The sequence below is a fragment of the Cannabis sativa genome, chromosome 6 (assembly GCF_029168945.1).
Source record: "Cannabis sativa cultivar Pink pepper isolate KNU-18-1 chromosome 6, ASM2916894v1, whole genome shotgun sequence".
NCBI classification, from domain to species: Eukaryota; Viridiplantae; Streptophyta; class Magnoliopsida; order Rosales; family Cannabaceae; genus Cannabis; species Cannabis sativa.
Window position 1 is genome coordinate 72,743,634 of NC_083606.1, and position 19,253 is coordinate 72,762,886.

At 29.4% G+C, this 19,253-nt stretch overlaps 2 protein-coding genes across 2 annotated transcripts; one reads left to right on the forward strand and one right to left on the reverse strand.

Moving 5' to 3' along the window:
- Positions 1-1,145: 1,145 nt before the first annotated feature.
- Positions 1,146-5,510, forward strand: LOC115695537 (LEAF RUST 10 DISEASE-RESISTANCE LOCUS RECEPTOR-LIKE PROTEIN KINASE-like 2.4). The gene is made up of 3 exons (XM_030622595.2): positions 1,146-1,933; positions 4,116-4,148; positions 4,312-5,510. Exons 1-3 carry the CDS (start codon positions 1,213-1,215, stop codon positions 5,421-5,423), a joined length of 1,866 nt encoding a protein of 621 aa, XP_030478455.2. The 5' UTR covers positions 1,146-1,212; the 3' UTR covers positions 5,424-5,510.
- Positions 5,511-7,147: 1,637 nt separating this feature from the next.
- Positions 7,148-12,633, reverse strand: LOC133039424 (uncharacterized). Its single transcript, XM_061118323.1, has 4 exons — positions 12,620-12,633; positions 11,286-11,363; positions 11,147-11,201; positions 7,148-7,858 (listed from the first exon to the last, which is right to left on the reverse strand). Exons 1-4 carry the CDS (start codon positions 12,631-12,633, stop codon positions 7,316-7,318), a joined length of 690 nt encoding a protein of 229 aa, XP_060974306.1. The 3' UTR covers positions 7,148-7,315.
- Positions 12,634-19,253: the final 6,620 nt, after the last annotated feature.

The following is a 19,253-nucleotide window of genomic DNA, read 5'->3' on the forward strand; positions in this document are numbered from 1 at the left end:
ATTAACCAAAATATATTTCATCAAGGTTTCACATTGTAACAAAATTTAAAAACTAAATCAAGTCTCCTACTACTTCCAAACATACTACCTACTCTTCTATTTGCCCATATATAATTATTTTCTCTCATACAATTCTCTTCTAAGCAAGACAAATCTCTAGTATATACATAATCAATATCACTATTTCACTACATTACTATCACACTTATTAAACACTTATTCCTTGTATAACCACCTGTATAAATCATTATTCTTATATCACTATGCAATGTCACTTTTGCCAGCACATTTTTATGCTAGTAAAAGTTAGTATTACGCTGGTAAAATAGAATTTACTTGTGATGTGTTGGCAAAAAAGGATTGGTAAATCAACATTGGTATTAGAATTTTTGCCAACATAAAATGAAAAGCGCTGGCAAAAATGACTTTTCCCAACGCGTATATGCGCTAGTAAAAGTTAGATTTTAGCTACTGCAAATGTACGCTGGTAACTTTGACTTCTTTGCTAGCACAGTTTGTGAAATGCGCTGGTAAAAGTTATTTTTACCAGCACAGTAGCGAACTGTGCTGGTAAAAGTGATATTTCTTGTAGTGTATTGTGACTAAAAAGTCCGTTGCTAACGGTACGAGTCACAAAAATTACACTTTATTGTGATTAATTGTATATTTAGTCATAATACTTATTGTGACTAAAATTAAATTGTTGACAATTTTGTATCTAAATATTATGTTTTAGTCACAAGTAATATTTTATAGTGGCTAAAAATCACATTTAATTACAAATTTTTTTGGTTGTAATTTAAAAATTGTCACTCAAAATAATATATATTTTTAATATGCCATATAGATATTTCTAGCAATTGTTTTTAGGTTTTGGTCTAAGACTCAAGTGCTAGAAAACACTTCCACCTCTCTAAATATATTTTGATTGTTCTGGATTTTTCAAAAGGGTTAGTGGTGACTTTCAGTGTATAACACCCAATCAACTTAAGTAGCTTGAGTACTTGCCAACTTTGAATCGTTCACTCTAATAAATTATTTGTTTGTCAACACTCAATGACATCAATAACAACATGATCAATTTAATTACATTATTTTATGAACAATATTTTTAATAACATTATCAATGCAAACACATCAATAATATGGCCCGTCTAGCTAGTCAACTAAAATTGCAAACAAAATTTCTACATACATGAATATTATCTCCATATGCAAATAATGCTCGAAAATGAAGTCATGTTGTTCATCATTTTGGCTTTTCAGTCCATCTTTCTTATTGCTCTATCTTTAAGTTTGGATTGTAATGTTTCTCTCTTCTCTTGTGGAAACATTACCAACATAGATTTTCCTTTTTGGGGAGAATCTAGGCCGTTACACTGCGGCTATCCACGGCTAAAGCTCAACTGCTACCAAAACCAAACAACAATTGAATTAGCCAACATCAAATACAACGTTTTTGAGCTAAACAAGAGTTCTCGTATTCTCAAACTCGAAAGATCCGAATTATTTCGGGGAATTTGTTCACCAGGATCAAAAGGAATGACAGGAAATATTGACTTAATGCCGGGGCTCCTTGAATATGCCCCGGGTTCTGGAAATATGTCATTTTTTTATAATTGTACCAAGCACGGTGGTAATTCTGTGGAGATCGGAGATTTCAGTTGCCCTAATGGTTCCATTTTTAAAAATGGTTACTATGGTTTAGAAATGGAAAGTAGAAGATGTAGTTGGAATGTGAGTGTTGGGATAGAATCAAGAGGAATTGGGTTTGCACAAGTAGATGGAGCTGTTAGACAAGGATTCCAAGTGAGTTATACGGAAGCTTCCATAGGCAATTGTACGGCATGCATTAGTAAATTCAATGGATTTTGTGATTATGATTACAATTCAACAAAGTTTCTTTGTCACCATCCTAAACCTCCTCATCAAGGTACCCCCAATTCTATCTCTAAATTCTTTTATTTATTTATTTATTTATTTATTTTATAGCCTTCCACATTAATAATTAAGTCTTTGCCTTTCATGTTCATAAATTAATCCTAATATTAATTAATTCTGCTTAAAATCAAGGCTGGTCCTATGTTAATTTGGGCCTTAGGTAAAAATAAAAATTGAGGCCCAATGAAAAAGTGACGCTATTGAGATTTGAACTCTCAGAGTTAAACTAATTAAATTATAGACTACAACACATATTTAGCATTAAAAGTATTATTATTTATTTTATTACTAACTATATTTTAATTTTTTTTTTCGAAATGGGGCCTGAGCGGTGGGGGACCTAAGGCGGCCGCCTCCTTCGTCTTAGGTCAGGGCCGGCTTGCTTAAAACTAGTGGAAATTTAGAATTTTTTTTGATGAATTGTTTGTTTTGTTAGATTGGATCCTACATGTAGTTTTTTCTTTTAGAAACTTGATCTCATGAATTCTATTTTTTAATTTCTATTTTGTGATAATTCTATGTATTCATTATAAAAATTTGTATTTTTAATCACAACAAAATTGTGAATATTGAAAAAGAAAGAGTTATGACTAATATTATAAATAATTATTTATATGTTGTCGCTAATAAAAGTATGTGGCTAAAAGTATTAATTACAAAAATTATAATTTGTTGTGATTAAATTTATTTTTAGTCAATACTATATTGTCATTAAAACTAAATTTAGCTATAACTTGTATCTAAATATTATGTTTAACTCATAAGTAACTTTTTATTGTGTCAAAAAGTCACACATTTTAGTTACAAAAAAATTATATTGTAACTAAAAGATTGTTACTAATTAAGTAACTTTTGTAGTGATTTTATATGCTCTTATGTATTGATTTTTTTTTTACTTAATTAAGTATATATATTTTGTAAAACATTTAAAATATATTTTTGTTTACATATAGTTTTTAGTATATGAAAAGATATATAGTAGAAGTTAGTTTAAAAATAAATATGACTTATTCTTATAGTACTAAACTACTCTGGTTTCAAGGCCAAAGAACAAGTCAAGAACAATTACTATACTATTCTTTATCTATATGACTAATTCTTGGCATAACATTGGTAATTCTATTATACACATTAATTTATATAAATTAGTACAGTTGACGATATTAAAATATGCTATTGTTGAGACTTTATGCTTCCATATTCAAAGTAAAATAACATATTCAATGCTCTCCAAATTCAAAATAAATTAAATTAACTATTTATCTAGTTGTGTTTGAGACAGTGACTTGTTTTTCAGATGACAATATTAAACAAATAAATGTATTGATTATTTGAAACTATCGTACGAATTATGAACTAGAAGTTAATATATATACTTTATCAACTATTAGTTAATTTAGAAATGTAATGTTAGTGTTGTAATTCCAGCGGAAATAACATTGAGGATTCAATCGTAGAATCTGCAATAAATTCACAACTTTGACAGTAATAATGAACATAAACCAATTAATCAACACAATGAATCAAACCCGAAATCAAACAAAGAACAACACAAGAATTTATCCTGGTTCCGGTCCTAGAGATCAACATGATCCCTGGCCATACTCCAGCTGGGAAACATCACCAAAAACTTCATTAATATGTGAATAAGAGAGCAGCAATACAATTACAATAACCAGAGCAATCACAGCTCAGAGGGCACTCGACACACACCAGAGAAAACAGTCACAGTTTTCTCTCTATCAACCCGAGTACACCCCTTGTTCTTGACCCTCTTCAAGAACAGAAATCTCAGCTTAGAACCCTAAGCAATTCTCTCTTCAATCCTCTCTCTTCTACCTTGTGTTCTAACCTCTTCCTTTAAAATGAAAAGACTAGACTTATATATATACCCCTAACTCAAACAAGGATAGCACCAACTAACTAACTAACATAACCGAAAGTTAGTTAAGTTAGTTGGTTTAAATGAGTTGGATAATAAGTTGGTTTAGAGGATCAATTTCCACAATTAGGTATTTTTTCCGTAAAAAAAATCAGAGGGTATAAATGTATGAAACCGAAAATATTAGATATTTTTACTACAAATACCCTTAAAATTTATATAAAAGAAAAATATAACTCTAAATTGAACACGTACAATAGAAAATTCTTGATTAACTTTTCTTAATATGCAGGAACGCCATGGAAGCATTATTGGACAATAGCTGGTACGTACAATTAACAGAAACCATTTTTTTTAGAAAAGACTATATGTACATACTATAACATTATAAAATAAATTATATGTTTATCATCTCTATAATTTTCTTAATTTTCGTAGGCATTACATACAATTCTAAATTTTCATTTATGCTATGATTATTAATGTAGGTGTGTCGTTAACAGCAATTATTGGAGTAATCGCAATTCTAATAGTATTTTTTTACAAAAGAAAATCAGTGTCGAGAAAACTAATAAGTAAGAAAAAACGCAAGAGGGATCGGTTTCATGTGGAGGATTTTATTAAGAATAATTATGCATCATCATTTACCCTAAAGCGGTATACTTATGCAAATGTGAAGAGAATGACCAATTCATTTGTAGAAAAAATTGGTGAAGGAGGTTTTAGTATTGTCTACAAAGGACACTTATCCAATGGCACAATTGTGGCAATAAAAGTACTAAAGGAGGCCAAAAGTAATGGACAAGATTTCATTAATGAAGTTGCAAGTATTGGAGCAATTATGCACAAAAATGTAGTTAGTCTATTAGGGTTTTGTTATGAAGGGAATAGAAGGGCTTTGATCTATGAGTACATGCCTAAAGGATCATTGGATAAGTTTATTTTTAATCACAAAAATAATACCAATACCAATAATAGTCGCCTAGAATGGAAAACACTTTATGAGATAGCAATTGGAATTGCTAGAGGACTAAAATACTTGCATCAAGATTGTAGCGCAACGATTTTACATTTTGACATAAAACCTCATAACATTCTTTTGGATTTTGATTTTTGTCCTAAAATTTCTGACTTCGGCCTTGCCAAGTTGTGGCAAAGGGATGGGAGTGGTGTATCACTGTTGAAGGGTAGAGGCACAATTGGATATACAGCACCGGAGATGCATAACAGAAATTTCGGTGAAGTATCTTACAAATCTGATGTTTATAGTTATGGAATGATGGTTTTGGAAATGGTGGGCGGAAGAAAAAATATCGACACTAGTGTTTCTCGAACAAGTGCAATATATTATCCACATTGGGCACATAAGCATGTCAATGATGATGATGATGGTGAGCTCTTGAAAAATATTTGCGAAGAAATAATGGAAAATGAAGATGATGAAATGATGGCAAGAAAGATGATTATTGTAAGCTTATGGTGCATTCAAGCTATGCCATTCAACCGTCCCTCCATGTTCAACGTCGTACAAATGATGGAAGGGAGTTTAGAATCTTTACATATGCCACCAAAACCAATATTATCGTTACAAAAAGAGTAATATTGTTCGTCATCCATATATATGTATATTTGTATTTTCATACAACTTTTAGTGCATATATCATATTTTAATTTGGAGAATTGCTAAAACGTCTAATATTTTTATTGGTATTATATATCGTTATTAGTATAATTAAAAGCGCGTAATAATTTTATATGATTTTAAAAAATAATTTTTAAAGAATATCACTAACCATTCGTAAAATGTCATCTATGCAGAAGGTGCTGGACAAAAATAAGTTAGAAACATAAATTTTTTCTAACTAAATTGATACCTTCAAACGAACTAATTGTTCTTCAATGTCTACAATTAGTTTCTTATAAAACTTTAAATAACTTGTCTGAGAATGATCCAATTCTCTCAAATTCAACAATTGAAGAACTCAATTCAACTTCTCCTACAATTTTGGGGGCATGCATATTGAATCATATATATATACTAGCAAAAAGTTACGTGCAAGGCACGTATACTAAATTTTATGCTAGTTTTTTCTATGTTAGTTGAAAGTGATACAATTAAAAATTAAAAAAAAAATATTATTAGTTATAAAGTGAGATTATTATTATGTGTATCTAAATATTATAGTTTATAATGTTGTCAATTAAAAGTGAATACCGAATACAATATATTAATGTTTAAGAAAGTTTGATGATTTAAATATGTTCTTAAGTTAATCCAAAAATAAATAAAAAATTGATGTTCCAATACTTAAAGAAACATTACTTAAATGGGTGTAAGATAAATAGAAAATTAAAAATCAATCTCTAAATTATTTGATAATTGAAGATAGCATTTGTCTAAAAATTGTAGATAAGAAAACTAATGATAGTCATTGGTGGATTTCAATCTTCATTTGCTTCGATAGAGACAATAGTGTAATTTTTGTATTTTGCACTTTTCATTCTAGTCGGGTCCGCATATATCTGGATTGTCTATTTTTCCGTTGATAAATTGAATATGGTAGTGTCGACAAAGCGGCGGTCAGCAAACCGTGATGTATTTTCTTTTAAAATGATTAGACATGGTGTGCATAGCTTATTTAATTAAAAAAATCAACTTATGAAAGGCATGTAAAACTATTTTATTTTTTTAAAATTACACATTTGCAGTATATTTCATTAGTTGGGCAGCAGTACACGAAAATATTTTTTCCACAATATCTGCGAACATGACAGCAGATAGACTATTTGTATTGTCATCAAGTTCAACATATGCTATAGCACTGTAAAATGCATAATAAGATTGTTAGTATCTTTTTTTTATTATTATTTTAACTTAATTTCAATAACATCATATGTTTTTTGTAATATACTGTGGTCCTGGCCACATGTTGGCTTGTCACATATAATTTTTTTATTGCGATTGAATAAATGTATTTTTTTATGACATGCGTCACATGACATGTAATAAAAACTCTGGACAGTATCAGTTATTTTTATTGCCGCCTCAATCCAAAAATATTTTTTCTACATCCAAATCAAATGGTGTTAATAATAGTAAGATATTGACACAAAAGTTTTATAAAGTAAATATTGTAGTAGTCTTTACCTCATTCAGTTGCAGTTTTTCGTCAACTCTGAAATTTGGATGTTAGTCACTATTTCGCTAATATATTTAATTGTGCTTCTAATTTATGAACACGTGATCAAAAACAGTATTGTAATGTACTCTCTCTTTTTTTTTTTTTGCATCTAATGCCTCAGGTTTAATTATGATAAGTTTTGGTGGGTTTTAGTAAATGTTTTTCTTTTTCTGGTTTGTATTAATAGCTAGAACATGGAGAAATTAATAAGATTGGCATTCCTTTTTGTCGCAGCATGTACAAAACAACATAATTATAATAATGCTTTAAGTTGCTTTTATTTTTTTTGAGAAAAGGGGTAAGGTTTTATTCAGCTTGAAATAATATCATCCCTTACAATTGAAAGCAAATTTGATGGAGCAGAAAACTCATCAAACATACAATCTGACATAAAACAGGATTGCCTTGCAAGACAATGAGCAGCCCTATTTGCAGATCGTTTAACAAAAGAAATAAAAACATTTTGTAACTCAGATAACAAGAGACGACAATCTTGAACAATCAAACCAAACTGAGATGGTATTTGAACTGATCCATTAATAGCCTGAACAGTGACTAAGGAATCAGTTTCAATTTCCACATCTGTTACATTCATCCTCTTTATCCAACTCAAGACTTCTTTCATGCCCACCACTTCAGCAATCTCAGGAGAAACCGCACCTAATTTGCTCCCTGAAGCCGCAAGAATGAGTTTCCCAACCGAGTCTCTAACTATGAAGCCAAAGCCAAATCGAGTCTCACTTTCAAAGATTGCCCCGTCGACATTGATCTTGAGCTTAGTAAAAAGTGGTTTTGTCCAATGGTCCTTACCATTCCCAATATTAACATTGAGTAATGGAAATGATGGAAGTTGCTTTTATTTTTATTTAACAGAAGACAAAATTATAAATTTTATGGCTTCTTAATTATACTGTATGTGCTAAAATATAACTTTTTCTTTTAATGAGTGTTTTTTTATAGGAAAATGGTAATTCTAGAAGAGAAGAAGAGAAAAATAGTAGATGTACAATAGCAAAAATCCAATCGTATTTTTTTTGGATTTAATGAGATTTATTTTATTTATTTTATTATATATAAATAAAAAGTGACCCATGAATTTCTCAAAAACTATTTTATTTTTAATATAAATAAGAAGTAGGCACACTTTATATAGAATAGATGTAAATCATATATATATATACATATTTAAATTGAGGGTATACGACATTTTCAAAAAAAAAAATTGAATCTATACGATTTTTTTTAATTAATAAAAAAATATATAGAGTAATTTTTTTTTAATTAAAATAATAAAAAAGTAAGGATTAAGGAGAGAATAGATAAAGGTATTTAAGGTAATTTTAGACCGCCACCTCACCGCCTCATACTTCTCCTTTATATATATATCTTAAAATCTTAACAGTATATCAAACCGCGCTTCGCGTGCGGTTGTATTTTGTTTAGTAATCATTAAATCTTAACAGTATATCAAATTTTAAATTTTAATATTTTTGATATAATTTCTTTTATAATAAAAGAAAAATTGCTTAGAAAAATAAATATTATTAATATTATAGAAAAATTCATAAAGTAAACAAAGAGACGTCAAATGTTTTAATTAAACACACAAAGAAAAAGATCAAACATTAAAGAATCCTCATATAAAATAGAAATCTGAAAAGAAAATTGATAAATTTATAGAAAACTCATCGTATAATTTTAAAATCATTGTCATCGTCGTATCTCATTGTTGTTGCTACTATATTCAAGGTTGTTGTCATTACTATATCTCACTTATAGTCGCCACTATATTCAAAATTGATGTCATTACCGTATCTCACTTATAGTTGTCACTATCATTGCTATTAGATTTGTTCTCCACATAAAATAAATCAAATAATGAGCTAACTACTATAAAAGAAAACTATTATGTCAATTACTTTACGTCTCAGTCATTATGAGTTAACTACTAATGAGCGGAGAAAATATATATTTTTACTTTATGATAATTGAGTTACTAAAATGTAATAAGATTTTAATTAATATTTTTATAGAATGTTTTTTTAATAATATGAGTAACCTGTCAAATTTTAATTTTTTTTTTATATAAAATTAAAAAGAATTAATATTGTAGAGTTCATATTTCTTGATTATATTTTGAATTTAATAATTTATTACAAACTTCTGTTGATTATATTTTCCCAATTAATAATTAATTAAAAAAGTAAGCCATAAATATCTTTGGGTTGATTTTTATTAGAGTTAGTTAGAAATATTTTTTGGAATTAGTAAATAACCTGTTTTTTTTTTTTTTAAATTTATAAACAACCAAATGTATTTTTCTCAATTAATAATTAAATTATAAAAAGTAAAAAAAAAAAAAGAAATAATTATGGTGAGAAGAGATAGTGGTATTTTGAGCAATTATAAATTTAGTTTTAGATATATAAATTAGAACTCAAAATTATATAGATTGAGTTAATATTTATTATAAATTATCGATTTTTTACTTCATTAATTATATAACTATAATTAATAATAACAACTTTTATCAAGAAAAAAATAAAAATAAAAAACGTTAAGATAGATAACACACACTCTTTTACTATTTATTTTGCTCAATGCAAAATAAAATTTCTAAATATGAAGTATAGAGTCAACACATATAGTAAAAAAAAAAAGATAGTTAACTAAACAAAAAATTACAAACTATAACCGAAAAAAAAAAACAATATTTTTGATTCTTTTATATACAACTTGTGAATGAATAGTATCTACTAAGCGTACTTTTATGAGAAAAATATTATTGTAATCGTGTATGTAAAATAGACTAATTAGCAATTTTTTTTTCCAAACTTTAACATGTACTAAATTATATCCCTGAACTTTTGGCCGTTAAAAATTCCCCTGAACTATTAAGATTGTTAAATTTAAGAACTTTTATCTAATTTTAGTAAAAAAATTATAACACGGATGAAAGTTCAAGGGGCATAATTTAATACATATAAAAGTTTGAGGGGCATGATTTGGTAGATATCAAAGTCTGAGAACATGATTTAGTACTTGAAACAGTAAAATTGAATGAAATTAGACAAAAGTCCTTCACGGCCAAAAAAGTTCAGAGCATAATTTGATATATGTCAAAGTTCGGGAGAAAAAATTACTAATCAACATATAAAATATATAGAGTCATCTAAATAATTTGAAAGAAAACAAAAAAAAAAAATAAAGAGCCACGTAAATAGTTAATATGAAAATCTCATGAATGAAATATCGAATCCTACATATAAAGATATATATAGGAATCGATGATGCATTGATATATCCTGCATGATTTTTCCGGTTGTGAGTTTGCTAATATCCTTACCATTAACAATGAAAACCTACCACTAATACAATTTTGTTTTCATCATATATGTATGATAAATCAAACATATATGTCAATAAAAAAATAATTTTAGAAGCAATAAGAGAGTCAATTAGATTGAAAAATAAAGAAAATAAAAGAACAAAGTAACAATTAGGAATTATATATTTTAAGTATAATTAGGTATATATATATATATTTTACTATAATAGATTTTTTTTTTCATATAAATGCACGAAAACAAAATGGATAGCAAGAGGGTGTTATGCATTTTAAATATAATTAGGTTTATGTATATTCAATTATAATAAATATCTATAATAAATCACCCATAAATATATATATATATATAGATATATAGATAGATATATAGATATCTCAAAAACTATTTTATTTTTAATAATAAATCATTTTATTTTTAATAATAAATCATTTTATTTTTAATATAAATAAAAACTCACCCATAAATTTCTCATAAATCAAGAATTCGGTTATATAGGCATACTTTATATAGAATAGATATATACAAAATATGAAGGAATTACTAACAATTTTCTCAAATTTATTGAGTAATAACCTCCTTATATATATTATATTGGTGGAGAAATAATGTGTTAAAACAAAGAAAACATTGGAAAAAAATGAAAAAAAAAAAAAGCAACAATAAAATAAGAAACCAACACAAAAAGCAAATATTACACACAAAGCAGTACACTCATAAAGCACTAATAAGTATAATTTTAAAATTACAAAAATATGATTATCTCAATTTGCTTCAGCACTTGAACTCTAAACTCTTGATGAAACTTCATGCAAACTACCATATATAGCTCCACTTCTCCATATGTACCTAATGATCAGATGATCAAAAACACTTTCATGTTATAATTATAGTTGATTTGAAAACGTAATGATATATATAATTTATTAGTACCTGATAATTAAGTATTTGAGGAAAACATTCTCTTGAATTTCTTCATTTTGATTGAAATCCTCACATAAAGCCAATCTCCTATGGGATATAAGAATTGGAAATATAAAAGTCTCCAAGATGTCAAGAGAAAAATGTTGACACACAAACTTCAACAAATCCAATGACAAATCCAACTCCAATTTTCAAAAGAAATTATTTCATGTCTAACCATTCATAACCATATTATAATTTTTTTTTTTTTTGAAATGGGGTCTGAGCGGTGGGGAACCTATATAAGGCAGTCGTCGTCTCACCTCAGGGCCAGCCCTGAATATATAGATATAGATAAATATAAATATATGGATTTAGTAATATATATGATCTATATGTCCAAATAATAAATAATTCAGACGATTTGGATTGTATTAAATTAAGATTTTCTACCTAGACCGACTCATTATTTTTATTTAATTATTTTAAAAAAATTAATATAAATTATTGTTTATTTTATTTCATTGTTTTTTTTTTAAAAAAAAAAAGAAGAAAAATATTCATTAATGAAGATGTAATACCGCAAATAAATTTTGTATTATTTGTCAAAAAAAAAGAAGAGAGAAATTAAGTATTCTTAAAATACACAATCTCAATTAAGATCATAAAGTATCTCATATCAATTTTTGTCATGAATGAATCAATAAAGAATATAGTCATAAGAATTGTGATTGTGATCACAAAATAAAAGTAAAACGTACAAATACCATACTATAAAAGATATAAGGTAGATAATTACACAATTAGACCAACAAATTATGAACTAATAACAAAATGAAAATAAAGAGAAAGGCAAATTGAGAAGAGACTAATTAGTCAACGCCCTCAAATAATGCTTCAACAAGAAAAATCTAATAATAAGATGTTTCAAGTTGGTTATATTAAAAAAAATTGTTGAAAAATAAATTTAGAATCATATTTGTACTATTTTAAAAGATACAGGATTTATTTTGTTATTTGACAAAATAATAAAGCGTTCAATATGTAATTTTTACAAAATAAAAAGTACAAAATGATACTCACCAAATTTTGATAATATATAATTAAGAGCATAATTATATTTGCGGGTTATGAAAGCAGGATGTGAATTGTGAAAGGAGTTTTAAGTTGTTAGAAACAAGTGTAATCAACATTAATTTCCCATTGATTTTTAGGGTTATCCCATATGTGGTCACAGAGAGCCGAAGACCCAAAACACAGGAAGTCCAAGTCAACCCATGCAACATCCTTTTAATAGGATTTAATTTAATTAATACTAATTAAGATGTGACGTTGCGTTAAGAAAAATCCAACATTGTACTTACATAGGTGGCCACATTCTTATATCTATATTTAAATGAGTTAAGTGGATATATGATGCATATATAGTAACACATATATAACCCATATATTCTCCCATTTAATTAAGTTCACTTCGCCACAATATATAATGATGATGAGAGTTCCAATAATAATGATTTGCGTGGTGAAATCATTTCCTCTTTGATTGAAATCAGTATCTCGCTAGGAACAATTTCAATACAACAAGACTCGATGATAGTTTAGAATTTCTTAGTGGTGGTTGCACTAAGGATTCTTTACAAGTTTTGGACTTGAGTTCAAACCAACTAAGAGGATCCATTCCTAGTCTTACAAATATGCCATACTTAAGAGAGAGATCGATGTCTCTTATAATTTTCTCTCTGGTGTCATCTCTGAGTTACACTTTCAAAATCTCTCCAAATTGGAGGTACTTGCCTTGTCTTCTAACTCTTTGGCATTAAAATTCAAATCCAATTGGGTTCCACCATTTCAACTAACTTCAATACATTTGAGTTTTTGTAAGTTAGTCCAAAGTTTCCCACTTGGCTCAAAACTCAAGTGAATATCAGTCATATCGATCTTTCACATAATGAGATCAATGATACTATTCCAATTTGGTTTTACAATTTCATTTCTAAAATGGAATGTAGATCTATCTCACAATCAATTCCATGGTTCTTTCTCACTGTATAATGTGACTTCCATAATGTTTGGGAAATTTTAGCAATTTGGCCTTTCTCAATTTAGGTAACAATAATTTATCTGGACTTATTCCAAAATCAATGGGTTCAGAAATTCGAGTTTTGCAATTGAGGCACAACAACTTCTCTGGAAATCTACCCTCCTTACAAAAGTGTGACCAACTTCAAGTTTTTGATGTTGGAGATAATATATTGGAAGGAAAAGTACCATTGTGGATTGGTCAAAATCTGACAAATTTGATCTTTTTGTCTCTAAAATCTAATAATAATCGTATGCCATCCAATCTATGCAATCTTCATGCTATTGAGATGTTGAACTTATCAACGAATAGTATATTTGGGACTATTCCACCATGCCTAGAAAAATTTACTTCTATGGTTGAAAAAAGAGATCACCATCAATTACATACTGGAAGCAGTAAATTTAGAGTGGATGTACCTGTTGATGAAAATGGTTTGAGACCAGGCCATGGAGTTAGAATCATTAGTGATCATGTGGAAAGGAGTGAACTATGAGAATCACAAGATTTTTGAATCGTTAAGACTCATTGATTTTAAGCAATCAATTAAGTGGACAAATTCCAAAATCTCGAACACATCTTGTTCAATTGAATCAACTCAACTTATCATGGAACAATTTGGATGGAGGCATCCCAAAGGAGATAGGGAAATTTTTGAGTAATCTACAATCACTTGATTTGTCAAACAACAATCTCTCTGGTCAAATTCCCTCAAGCTTAGCAACCATATCTTTTTTCAGCTTCTTGAAGTTTGTCAAACAATAACTTGTTTGGAAAAATCCCAACAGGCACTCAGCTACAAAGTTTTCAAGCTTCTAGCTATATAGGGAACCTTGGACTTTGTGGACCCCCTCTTACAAACTCATGCTCAAATGGTACCAATAATGGAAGCATTAATGTTGTTGAAGATATATGGTGGTAAAAGGTTAGACATGAAACAATTTCATATGGGAATTAGAGTTGGATTCTGTTAGACTAAGTGTGACTTTGTAATATGCCACATAAGCAACTGTTTTAACTAACTTCTTCAGTTAGTTAAAACCGTTACCCTATGTCGGTTTCTCTTGTACCTAATGTTAGCTATAAATACCTTGTAATTGCATTGTAGAAACTAATCCTTTACTTGTAATTCAGATACATAATCAATAAATAAAGAGAGACTATTATTCAATCCTAAGTTCTAATTTCTGGTTTATTTTTTGGCAGTAACTTCTGGTTTTCGATTAAGTGCTTTGTGGAGTGTTCTTAGATGTGTATTGAACTCTCTTGGTGGGAGAGATTGAACTTGAATTCTCAACAGATTCATTGTTGGATTTGTTGGAGTTTGTGTCATCAATATTTTTCTCTTGACATCTTGGAGACCTGTATATTTCCGATTCTTCAATGCCATGGGAGATTGGCTTTATGTGAGGATTTCAATCAAAATGGAGAAATTCAAGAGAATGTTTTCATCAAATACTTAATTATCAGGTACTAATAAATTATATCATTATTATGTTTTTAAATCTGATAATTATAATAAGATGACTTCTATATAAATATTTACGTATGAAATGTTATATAAATTAACAATAAACCCAAAATCTATATAATATAGAACACGATAATGATATATTATAATTAAGTATATGCGTACCTGATTGATCCATAGTCATTACCGCAATTTGATAGTGCAATACTATCAACTAAGTCTTCCTCCCTCGATCTCTAAATCAGAAGCAGTTTATTTATCTGATTATCAAAAGGTATACAATTGTGATGAGACATTATGTATTTATAGGGTTAGGGAGGGGACTTAGCTACAGAACCCTAGTTGGACTGGGCCTGCTCATCAAGGCTTCAGTTAACTAGAAAAGCCTACACTTCTGCTTCACCTAGACTTTACACACAGATGCTAAGTCCATTAACAATTGATCGCCAACAATATGGGCTAACACAACAAAAAAACTATCCAATCAACACAAGTTTTAATGAAACAAATAAAATTTAATGTAAGCCCAAATAAAAAGTCTAACATGAAAGTGTTTTTTATCATCTAATAAGGTGGAGAGTGGAGATATATATGGTACGTAGTTTGCATGAAGTTTCTGTTGGACACCACAACACGTGAAAATGTAATTACTTTATTATTGTAAAAGCAATTACACCAAGACTTGAACACTTTAACTTGACCACATGATACACACTAAGCACTCAGTCTTTTATTTTATCACTAGACACCTTTACTACACACTTGTGTATAACTCACACTTTTGGGATACTTTGTCTTTAGACACTTATTAAGAACTCACACACTTTAGACTCTTTCTCTCACACTTGAACTCTCTTACTCAAACTTGCATCTTAAGCACACACCTCACTTATATTTATAGGCTACAAAGGATGTATCTAAAGATTTCTAGATTTTTCTAATTTACTAGCTAATTAATTACTTACTATTTTCTAAACAACTCTAGAATTATCTAATCTTAGTTCTAGTGATTCTAAGTTTTCTCTAAAACTTTCTAGAGTGTTCTTGATTTCTCTTACAAATTTCTTAGAGCATTGTAAAACATTCTAACATATTCTAGATTTGATAATGATTTTTAACAGTTTCAACATTCAAGAGCTTAGAGTTCGAGTAGTGGTGAAGTAAATTGAGATAATCTTATTTTTTTTAATTTTAAAATTGTACTTATTATTAGTGCTTTATGAGTGTACTGTTTTGTGTGTAATTTTACTCTATTTTCGTGAAAATTGGTGTATTTAATATTTGCTTTTGTGTGTTTTTATATGTGGTTTCTTTGTTAACACATTATTTCTTCACCAATATAATATATCGAGCTTACTCATTAATAAATTTGAGAAAATGTCATTCTCAGACAAGTGATTCATTCATATTTTGTATATGATTCAATATGAGAACTAGAATTGTGTTCTTCACTTGTTGATCATAATGAAGTAATTATATTAGATTGTGATACACATTTTTACTACAACACTTTAGTTTAGAAGTTTCTATACATTTATAGAAAAATATTTCTAAGAACCCTAAGTAATTTCTAGATAAGATTTAATTTAGAATATATTAGCTATGTGAACTCCTGATCAATATTCAGATGTATGCATGAATACAATTTCTTCTAATAAAAAAATAATCTAGAAAAAATAATTCTAACCACAAAGTGTAAAGGGTAAGCAACTATATATATCTCATCAAAGTTTCAAATTGTAACCAAGCTTGAAAGCTAAATCAAGTCTCCTACTACTTCCAAATAACATACTACTTACTCTTCTATTTGCCCATATAGAATTATTTTCTCTCATACAATTCTCTTCTAAGCCAAATTATTCTCTACTACATTACCATCACAACCATTAAACTACTTATTCCTTGTATTCACTTGTTCAAATTTAAACTAATACAAATTTATATTCTCAAACTATCAGTGGTATCAGAGCTTCGTTCGATCATATCACTGGGCGTAATCTATTCTGCTCATCAACATGAGTTTAGAGTCCAATCGCTTTTCTTTACCTCTTCCAAATTTTTATGGAGAAAATTATAATTTTTGGTCCATCAAAATGAGGACTTATTTTTTATCACAAAATCTATAAAAAATTATTAAAGATGAATCAATATTCTAGAGATATTACATCTCTTTCAGAAGATCAAAAGAAGGCACTAGAGGATAATCAACAAAAAGATTCTCATGTATTATACTGTTTGTAGCAAGCTATGGCAGTAGACAATCTTTTCCGCGGATTATGGGCACAGCAACGGCAAAAGAAGCATGGGACATACTGCAGGAGGAGTTCCAAGGAATAGTTAAGGTACACATAGTTAGACTACAAAAGCTTAGAGATTTTGAAATCTTAAAATAAAAGATAATGAAATTACAAAAGATTACTATTCTAGAGTTAAGGAAATAGTAAATCCTGTTATAAAGCCTATTACAATAAGGGTTATCCTAACTATTGTTGTAACAAAGGGTTGGTCCATCAGGCAGCTAGATGTCAATAATGCCTTCATGAATAGAGACCTACAAGAAGAGATTAACATGCAAACAACCTCTTGGTTTTGTCAGTACTGAACATTCAGACTATATTTGCAAACTTAACAAGGCATTATATGGCCTTAAACAAGCTCTTAGAGCTTGGTTTGAGAAACTGTCTACTGCTTTTGTATTCATGGGATTTCACTCATCCCAAGCTGACATTCTCTCTTTATTCAAGTTATCACTAGTCATTGTATCTATATTTTAGTCTATGTGGATGACATTCTTATTATGGGAAGCAATGGTACTACATTAAACCAAGTCATCACTGGTTTGAACAATACTTTTATTCTTAATGATCAAGGATTGGTGGACTATTTCCTAGGTATCCAAGTCACAAGAACAGAGCAAGGATTACTTCCTCACTTAAACAAAATATCTACAAGACTTACTCTCTAAAGCTGAAATGTAGAATGTGAAAACTCAAAACATACCAATGAATAGTGGAATTAAACTATCGATCTATGATAGAAAGTAATGGAAGACGCTACTCTGTACAGATTAATAGTCGGAGGGCTTTAATATGCCACTATTACAAGGCCAGAATTAGCTTTTTGTGTTAACAAAGTATGTCAATTTATGCAAGCACCCTTGCAACAACATTGAATGGCAGTTAATAAGAGAATTTTAAAATATATGTGGACATGTTACGTTAAGTGGAAAAAAATTAGAATAACACTAGGATTTGTCGCAGCCCCGATATAACAAGGCACTAACCTGAATCAACTAGGAAGATTTTTGGGTCTACGATTTTCCTGCCTCATCTGGCTCATATTTAACTGGGTTGAGGACGGCCTACCTCAGCTATTTTATTTATTTATTTATTTATCATTAATTGGAATCACTACTGGCCGATCCTTTCCATTGATGCCACTCACTTATGTTGGATCCATAAGGATTATAAGGGTAGTACACTACTTGTGCCTAAGAGTAACAATGAACCACTACTACAAGAAGCTCTATTAGCGTCAATATATTGTACTTATGCGCACATATATTGTGTCGGTTGCAATATCTGATGTGTCGATTGATATCTAACGAAACTCAATGATTACTTGCGTCGATTCTTTTTGCGGAAATGAAGAAAGCAGAAGAGAGTTTTCATTGAACAAAAATGAATTGATTACAAACTAAAAAGCAGACGAGCCTTAAATAGGCAAAGACCCTCAAAAAGGATAACAACAGAAAGTTGTTATAATTACCAACAAACAACCGAAATAACAGAGGACTTAATAACTGCAAATAACTAACTGGACTCTCATATTAATCCTACTGTTGCTATACATGTTATTCTTGTTACCCCCCCCCCCCCCCCTCAAGATGGACCATATATGTTATGTATGGCCATCTTGGATAAGTGGGAATTAAGAGTAGTAGAAGGTAGAGCTTTTGTGAAAGCATCGGCAAGTTGGAGATTGCTGCTAACAGGAATGAGGCGTATGGTAGATGAAGTAATCTTTTCGCGAATGAAATGGCAGTCCAACTCAATGTGTTTGGTTCGTTCGTGAAAAGTTGGATTGTTGGCAATATGAATGGCAGATTGATTGTCACAATAGATGAAGGCTGGTGTAGGTTGCGGGATTTGGAAGTCTTTGAGAAGATATTGTAACCAAGTTAACTCACTAGTTGTGGCAGCCAAAGCGCGATATTCAGCTTCAGCAGAGCTCTTGGAGACTGTAGGTTGTTTCTTTGTTTTCCAGGAGATGAGACAATCGCTAAGGAATATGCAAAAACCTGTTGTGGAACGTCGGGTGATAGGACAAGTGGCCCAATCCGAGTCTGAAAAACCGCGGAGGTGAAGAGAAGATGAAGTTGAGTACAATATTCCTTGGCCTGGTGTCCCTTTTAAGTAACGCAAGAGATGGTGGAGAGCTGTTA

What these genes read in the sequence shown, in the direction of transcription:
- LOC133039424 (XM_061118323.1), bottom strand. An exon ending in CTCAAATACTTAATTATCAG is followed by an intron (nt 11,202 to 11,285) that starts GTACTAATAAAT and finishes TCTGATCATTAG; the next exon opens with GTACATATGGAGAAGTGGAG. An exon ending in TGCATGAAGTTTCATCAAGA is followed by an intron (nt 7,859 to 11,146) that starts GTTTAGAGTTCA and finishes TAAAAATAAAAG; the next exon opens with CAACTTCCATCATTTCCATT.
- LOC115695537 (XM_030622595.2), top strand. Translation starts at nt 1,213, where the DNA reads ATGCAAATAATGCTCGAAAATGAAGTCATGTTGTTCATCATTTTGGCT. An exon ending in TCCTAAACCTCCTCATCAAG is followed by an intron (nt 1,934 to 4,115) that starts GTACCCCCAATT and finishes CTTAATATGCAG; the next exon opens with GAACGCCATGGAAGCATTAT. An exon ending in GCATTATTGGACAATAGCTG is followed by an intron (nt 4,149 to 4,311) that starts GTACGTACAATT and finishes TTATTAATGTAG; the next exon opens with GTGTGTCGTTAACAGCAATT.